At 46.9% G+C, this 7,733-nt stretch overlaps 3 protein-coding genes and 1 non-coding gene across 6 annotated transcripts; 1 reads left to right on the top strand and 3 right to left on the bottom strand.

Moving 5' to 3' along the window:
• Positions 1–12: 12 nt before the first annotated feature.
• On the bottom strand, positions 13–693 carry CG33137 (uncharacterized protein; the record flags this gene model as incomplete). Its single annotated transcript, NM_176163.3, has 2 exons — positions 476–693; positions 13–417 (listed from the first exon to the last, which is right to left on the bottom strand). The coding sequence occupies exons 1-2, from the start codon at positions 650–652 to the stop codon at positions 13–15; spliced, it is 582 nt and encodes a 193-aa protein (NP_788343.3). The 5' UTR covers positions 653–693.
• A 598-nt stretch (positions 694–1,291) lies between these two features.
• Positions 1,292–4,687, bottom strand: AGBE (1,4-Alpha-Glucan Branching Enzyme). Its single transcript, NM_176162.3, has 4 exons — positions 4,489–4,687; positions 3,368–3,537; positions 2,366–3,306; positions 1,292–2,303 (listed from the first exon to the last, which is right to left on the bottom strand). The coding sequence occupies exons 1-4, from the start codon at positions 4,566–4,568 to the stop codon at positions 1,437–1,439; spliced, it is 2,058 nt and encodes a 685-aa protein (NP_788342.1). The 5' UTR covers positions 4,569–4,687; the 3' UTR covers positions 1,292–1,436.
• Positions 4,688–5,342: 655 nt separating this feature from the next.
• Positions 5,343–7,588, top strand: asRNA:CR45142 (antisense RNA:CR45142). Its single transcript, NR_124538.1, has 2 exons — positions 5,343–5,780; positions 5,841–7,588.
• Spt-I (Serine palmitoyltransferase subunit I) lies at positions 5,344–7,590 on the bottom strand. Of its 3 annotated transcripts, none has more exons than NM_165967.4 (6): positions 7,488–7,590; positions 7,200–7,273; positions 6,638–7,137; positions 6,254–6,581; positions 5,833–6,198; positions 5,344–5,771 (listed from the first exon to the last, which is right to left on the bottom strand). In NM_165967.4, the coding sequence occupies exons 2-6, from the start codon at positions 7,245–7,247 to the stop codon at positions 5,607–5,609; spliced, it is 1,407 nt and encodes a 468-aa protein (NP_725255.1). In that variant the 5' UTR covers positions 7,248–7,273; positions 7,488–7,590; the 3' UTR covers positions 5,344–5,606. The 3 variants fall into 3 exon arrangements, with proteins under 3 accessions (NP_725255.1, NP_725256.1, NP_610842.1); NM_165968.4 differs by having other exon boundaries at positions 7,518–7,590; NM_136998.2 differs by lacking the exon at positions 7,488–7,590 and having other exon boundaries at positions 7,200–7,304.
• Between the last annotated feature and the right edge of the window lie 143 nt (positions 7,591–7,733).

The following is a 7,733-nucleotide window of genomic DNA, read 5'->3' as shown; positions in this document are numbered from 1 at the left end:
TTACGTATTCATTTAGTTCTGCTCTCTTTGTTGGCCCCCGGAAAAACCCCGGTCTCTGTTGGTTTTCTTTTTCGGCTGGATTGCGTGCATGGCCTGAACGTACCAGATAATACCCCCAACATGTGCGCTCGGTGGAGTTATGTAGTTTTCCATGATCGTAATGTTGAATTTGTAGAAACCTAGGGGAAAAACGTTGGGCAAGTAGGATTCGTTCAAGTAGGCGCCGCGTGCCATCAAATGGCCGCGATATGGACAGGAGTGATTAAAGTTCGAGAACGTCCTGGCAATTTTCAGGATGATCAAGCCATATGGTATAAAGCTACGCCTGGATAATGCATCGCACATGTTTATCACGACGTCTACGAGGAACGGCTGAAACTTGTTGCTGTAGTCCTTCTTGAGGATCTGAAATCGAATCTAAAGATTATCTGATTAGTGGAGTAATCAGATGAGGAAGTAAGTCCGCAAAACTCACTGTTATATTGTACAAAGGCCTCAGCAGATAAACATCCATTTCAGCCACCGCCTTGTTCCAATTTATTGCTCTTATATGACACGAAGCATTCGCGGAGAATCCAGGCACTGTGGAGCACTCGATATTTTTCAGTTTGTAGACGATGTTGGGTTCACTTAGCTGGAAAATGTCATACATATAGATAGATGGGTTGCAAGGAGTATATAGTGGAACAGCATCTCACTCACGACACTCCAGAATAGGTAACTGCCGAATAAAAGTAGATGAATGGAATGCATGTTACTCAGGAAACATAGGAAAAGAACCTGTGTTCGAATTCGATCCCAATATTCTAATGCGGTTTTAATTTTGTGTGTAAGGGTTTAATTATCAAAAGTTAATTTGTTCCACTTCAATAACCAGGCACAAGCGCTTGTCATTGTTCAACAAATACCATATATTGTATTAAAATTTGGGTGATAAAAATCGAGATTTGTAAGTGATTTTAACTTTGTTATATAGCTTATAATAACTTTGTTATTGGCCAATGAAAGCAAGCCCAAATCCCTAAAATTCAATGACTCTGACTGCAGAAATGTATCAATATCTTGGTTGTGGTTATATATCATCTAACCACCATTTAATATCAAATTAATATGGAAATGCCTAAATCCTGGATATGGAATCAATGAGCATTTGTTAAATCAAGAATAATGAGTAATGGCAGCCGATGATAAGAGATAATCAATTGCCGAGACTACTTCCCAGTTTACTAACTACATATAAATTTTATATTATTCATTTAATGTATGGTTATACCATAAAAAATACCATTTTAGAAAACTATACCTCAGTGAGCATATATTTTAATGATGGCATCCCGATTCGTAACATTAACAATCACTATAACTAAATGTGAAATTCGTTTAGGCATTAACATTTTTATAGATCCGGTCAGATCCGGTTAATTGCGTCTGACTAGCTAGTCACTGACGCGGGCATAAACCACGGCTGTGCGTGATGGTGTGTAGACCTCAATGAAATTGGAGCGCCCGGCGTAGCCCTCCGGATTGGAGGGATGTTTGCAGTTGGCATCGATGCGGTTGTGGCCGCCGAAGAGAGGATCGTCTGAGGAGAGCACCGCCTGGTAGGTGCCCGCCCAGTTGGTGCCCACACGGTATCCGGTGAAACTCTGCTGTGGATGGAAGTTGAAAACGAACACCAGGCCGGCACGCTCGAAAGCGATTATCTTGTCGCCCTCGTGCTTCCAGCTGACCCAAGCGGGTCCGGAATGCAGCCAGCCGTAGCGCTCCTCGGCCTCATTCATGGCTCGATCGAATTCGTTGAGGTACTTGTACTTCAGCAGATCGTCGTCCACAAGATTCCATTGCCGGCGAGCATAGTGATACGAATCGTTGTTGCCAACGCGTGGGAAGTCCAGCCATTCTGGATGTCCGAACTCGTTGCCCATAAAGTTCAGGTACGCCTCGCCTCCCAGGGCGTGCGTGATCAGACGAATCATCTTGTGCAGCGCCAGTCCTCGGTCGATGATCACTGAGGAGTCCGACAACGTCGACATGTGCGTATACATCTCCTTGTCCATCAGCCAGAAGGCGATCGTCTTGTCGCCCACTAGCGCTTGATCGTGGGACTCTGCGTAGGCCACTGTGTTCTCCATCCAGCGACGGTTGGTCAGCGTGTGCACCAAGTTGCCCATGTCCCACTCATCGTCACTCTGCTCCTTCAGCAGTTCGATCCACTTGTCTGGGATGGCCATACCCAAGCGGTAGTCGAAACCGATACCACCCTCTGATACGGGGCGACACAAGGTAGGCATTCCAGAAACATCCTGGGGAATTAAGAAAACTGTCTTGTCTACTTCGAAAGAAACAAAACCAACGGATAGCTTACCTCTGCAATGGTGATAATCCTCGAATCTATGGTGTGCAGCAGATGATTGGCCAGTCCCAGATAATTGAGGGCATCCGTGTCGACATTCAGGCCAAAGTACTCGTTGTAATCGCCGCTGAAGCCCTCCCCAATGCCACGGGAATGGTATAGCATAGAGGTCACTCCGTCGAAGCGATAGCCATCGAAGTTGTACTCGTCGTGCCACCAACGCAGGTTGGATAGCAAGAAACGCAGCACCTCGTACTCCACGTAGTTGAAGAGACGACTGTCCCACAGCGAGTGCTCGCCACGGGCTCCGTCGTGGAAGAAGCAACTGTTGGTGCCATCGAACTGGTTCAGACCGTCCTGAACGTTCTTGGAGGCATGCGAGTGGACCACATCGAGCAGAACGAACAGGCCGTGCGAGTGTGCCACGTCGATCATGCGCTTCAGCTGCTCCGGGTTGCCATAACGGCTGGAGGCCGCATAGAAGCTGGTCACTTGATAGCCAAAACTGGCGTAGTAGGCGTGCTCCATGATGGCCATAACCTGGATGCAATTATAGCCCTGACGCTTGATGCGCGGCACGATGCGATCGGCGAACTCGTCGTAGCTGCCGACCCGCGGCTCCTGGGAGGCGATACCCACGTGGCACTCGTAGATCCTGAGCGACTTGGGTCTTGGCGGACCCGGATGCTGGCGTTGGTAGCGCTCGTAGGACGGTGGCTCCCACACGTACTGCTTGTAGTTGACCCCCTGATTGGCCGACTTGGGCGGCTGCACCACGTACTTGGCCCAGGGCGACAGGCGGTCCAGCAATTGACCGGAATGGTTGCGAATTATAATCTTAATTTCGCTCAAGTGCTTGATGGCCGGACTGCCGTCCTCGTTGGGGGGCAGGTGTAGCTCCCACTTGCCAAAGTCGAGCTTTTTAAATGGATGCGATTCCCAGTGCCAGTTGTCTGTGGGGTTGTAGCAATCGGTTAGACTAGATCAATTCGTATTGAAGGATGGATTACTCACTGAAGTCACCCGTGAGATAGACATCTCTGGCTCCAGGTGCCCACTCGCGGGCAATCACCGAATTATCCGGCTGGAAGTGAAGTCCGTAGTGCTTGTAAGCCGTCGAAAAGCCATCCAGTCCGCCCTCGCTTTGGTTTATCTTATTCAGCCAATCCTCGAGCACGCCATGACTGCGGAGAAATAATTGCAATAATTATTTGTAGGACCAACAGGATGGAATCGACGTCTAATGGATGCGTTTCAGTGAATTCTAATTAAGAGCTGTTTTTAGATATTAGCTAATATATAATGATGTAAGGCAGTCTCTGAAATATTTTTTATTATTAATGGATTATTAATGGATTTTTCAATTTTTGTTCGCATATTCTCATTAGGTTTATAAATCCGATAACGAAAATCGTGGGTCAGATCGTGTCATTGCCAAATTGTTTTCTAGTTTAATGGATTTTGTTTTAATTAAATAAATAGAATTTAAATATTTTCGAATTTGTAAAATTCTATTAGAAATATAATTAATTTTTTTCACTGCACTAAGAATTTATTTTAGTGGCTATTTATTTATTTTAATCGGCTAAAAATGTAAACAAAAAAAATTCTAAAAGGCAATCACAATCGCCCGATAAAAGAGACCAAAACAAAAGGCGCAAGAACGGAAGACCAGCCAAAATGTTTCGATTTGCAGTAATGCCAAAATAGAAATATCGCCGGCACAACTTGGGGAAATCCGGAAAATGCCACCAAGGCCAAGAACATCCATGCCCCAAACACGCCGGCAGCACGCAGCGAACATATTATTTAAAATTTCGTTTTGACAAACACACACGGCACCGCACTGGCCAACCAACACACACGCAGAGGGCGGGGCGGCAAACACCGGCGACCTTCATTCGACATTGCGAACGCAGTTTTTCCAACTGCATGATACGGCTGCAGCATTGGTTACGAATTCCGGGCTACGCGCCCCGGTCAGCGATTGCCCTCTATGGTTACGCCGCACTCCCTTATCAGCATGGAGCGCATAAAGCCGGCGCCAACCTTGGGTTACCTGATGTACATCTAACTATGCACACATCTATGTATTGATGTATGTATTGTACATCCGGGGAGGGATCTTAACTCACCGGCGACGGATCTCATGCTCAAACGGCCGCAAGTAGCCGTCCGTCTCGAACAGCTTCTCGATGTCCTTAGCCTCGGCCATAGCGGAGGAGAATGAATCCCCGAGAGGTGTCTCGGTTGAACGGTGGGAACTGAAGAAGGCGGCGTTGGCGAAGACGCTGCTGATTTGTTTGCCTGTTGACCGACGAGCGACAACTGTGCTCATTTATCAGCTGCCGGCCAACTCAAAAGCTCCGCTGCGCACGGAAAGCTTTCGCTTGCGATCAGCTGTTTTTGCAGCTTTGCCTTTTGCGCCCGCCATTCGCGTATGTAAACAACATAGCGAAAATTGCTGTAATTGCATGTTTTTGTCGCCAAATGTTGCGTATTCGCACTGATAGCACCGCACCCAAGTTCATAGTACGTATACGCTCAATTGGCGCTGATTGCCGGCTGGCATATCGGCATCGAAATCAGAGCGCTATGTGCACAACATCATGATTTGGGGTCGTCGTTGTCAAGTTCATCAGTGAATCGAATGCACAAACATGGGTTTGAAAGTCGAAGGGTTATGATTATTGCTCACAGATTAGGTCGCCACTCGGAAACAGCTCTGCTCCACTGGCAATCAAATCGTTTCAAAGCATTTCCATTCCATCTGGCTTATTCCACATATTAGTTATTATTAAGCGTGTGATGTGTATCTTAATTGTCATGCAAGAAAAACATAAATAAATAATGAATGTTTCTTTGTGGAAGTTGTTCTTGTAAATTTTACAACAAATGCCACATAATATTACCCTTATCTTTATCGGGATATTCAAAAACGTTTGCGATTGCGCAGGCGATAAGAAACACCAATAAAAGGGCACGTAACTACCAAATAAACTTAATAGTTTTATTTAACCAGCTCTGTTATCTATAACGTGTAATCTTTGAAAGTTTTCCTAGACTTAAAATTTTTCATTAAAATGCAATGCAACAAAGTGCAAAGAGCAAGTGCAAGGCTAGCTATTAACTTAAACAATTCATACTGGACTGGTCGTGAAGAAGTGATGAAAAAATGATGGGGCCAGCAGGCCTTAAAACTTAACAGCAAGGCCATTGTCGAAAGAAGATCATTCCTTTCCAACAACAAGGCTTATAGGACGGAGCTGGAAACACTCTCGATGACCTCAAACGCATTGTCTATTTCCGAACTCTCCAGCAAACGGTTGACAGCAATGCGAATGCTGGGACGGACTGGTTGGCGTTCCCTGTTCTGCAGGTAGGCAGCCTGTACCACAGCCACTCCACGAGCAATGCACTGGGAAAAGTGAGTAGAAATGTATAGTTTTCATAATTGCATGGGGAAATAAAATGCCTACCTTATCAGCCAGCTCTGTTAGAAGTTTCAGTTCCTTGTCAAAGTTCTCGGCGGGCTGGGCAAGATACAAGTGCTTCACTGGTGACACCTCATCGCCGCGCAGGGTTAGCTTGCTGAATCGCAAAAACTTCTGGTGCAACGTCTTAGACTTTGCCTGCAGCTGCTCGAAGATTTGTGGTTCTCGTTCGAAACGATCCAACGCTGAAATAGCCGCCTGGGTGAGCATGGGCGGCAGCGAGGCCGAGAAGATGTAGCCCAAGCCAGAGAGGCGCTGGTGCTCGGCTATGAAGTGCGAGCCAACACAGAAGCCACCGACTGTTGCCATCGAACCCTCCATGCCGGCCGATATCAGATCGACTTCATCACGCTAAAAGAAAAATACCAGTTATAATTTTAGTTTTTCTTTCCGGTTTACCACCTACATCGACATTAAAGTGCTCCGTAACTCCGTGACCACCCTGGCCCAATGTGCCAAAGGAGATGCTTTCGTCGATGAACAAACGCAGCTTGTACTTCTGACGCAAGGCCACCAGGTCGGGAAGTGGGCAAATCTCGCCCGTATTCATATAGATACCCTCGGCGACGAGGAAGCGACGTGTCTTAGCCGCCTTTTTCGGATTTTTCTGGTCTCGTTTTTCTTGCTCAATCAGCAGACGTTCTAGATCCTCAACGTCATTGTGCTTAAAGAAAACGATTGTGCTTCGTGAAGCATCCAGACCCTTCTGAATGGCAAAGTTGACAGCCTCATCCCTACAAATAACAAGTAATTAGTCGCCAATCTGAGTAGGTGAAGTAGACAATCCTACACAAAGATAAGGTCGCCACGTTTGGCATACGCCGGAATGGCACTGGCCACGGTCGAGAAGCCGTAGGAATAGACAATGGCCTCCTCCAGGCCCATGAACTTGGCAATACGATCCTCCAGGTCCAGATGCACGTCCATAGTGCCGTAGAAGCCCCGAGGTCCGCAAGATCCAACTCCGTACTTGCGCAGCGACTTGCAGGCCTCCTCCAGTATCTCCTGGTCCTCGAGGAAGCCAAGATAGTTGTGAGAGCCAAGATTTAGGCAGTCGTGTCCATCGACCTGGATGCGCTTGCCCACCCTGGACTGCACAACGCGGGTGTGCAGCAGGGGATGATTGGGATCGGTGTCGGCCACCAAGGGCTCTGGTTCATAGTCGGCGATTATTCGGTCTTCCTCCTCCTTGGTCAGCTGTCGGCGACGACCTCCTCCTCGTCTGTGGAGCAGCAACCAAATCACGGTTATGAGCAGTAGGGTCTCCAAGACGAGAGCAAACGTGGGGGTCTGTGGAAGGAGTAGAAACTGGAGTAAGCTAAATGTGGTGAAAAAGGCGAATGCAAACTTACGTTTCGGAAAATACTGCCGATTTCGTTGAACAATTGGATGGCCACCATTTTGACAGTCTGGTTCCGTGCCCTTTCTGTGAAAAATCAATTGAAACCGCCTTAATTCCCTGAAGTTATGTGTCATCTAGCCGACGCTTTCTTATCGCGGGTATGCCCCATACATATGTAGAATTGAAGCATTCGACCATACGGTACGGAAATCTTTTCAATTGGGTGTGTATGCTGACATAGGCTAATTGCCAGTGGGCGAAAAATGTGCAACCACGCCCTTCTCCAACATTCTCTTACATTAAATATCCATTTAAATCGAGCACTCACCACAAAACTCAGTTAACTATAGGCAAAATGCGTGAAATATCCGCCGAAACAGATGGATGAACGAATGTACTAAAAAATACCAATACGCGGATATCTTTAAGATGTGCGCCAAATTGGCGGCGATGGAGGAACAGTGGAATATGGAACTAGGGGACGTTTTTATTTATTTTTTGTTATTCAAAAACCTGGTCCTGTCGACCTGTCCCGCCCACCTGC

Source organism: Drosophila melanogaster, chromosome 2R (genome assembly GCF_000001215.4).
Source record: "Drosophila melanogaster chromosome 2R".
In the NCBI taxonomy this organism is placed as follows: Eukaryota; Metazoa; Arthropoda; class Insecta; order Diptera; family Drosophilidae; genus Drosophila; species Drosophila melanogaster.
Note: the sequence above shows the minus strand (reverse complement) of the source record. Positions and strands in the feature narration are given on the sequence as shown.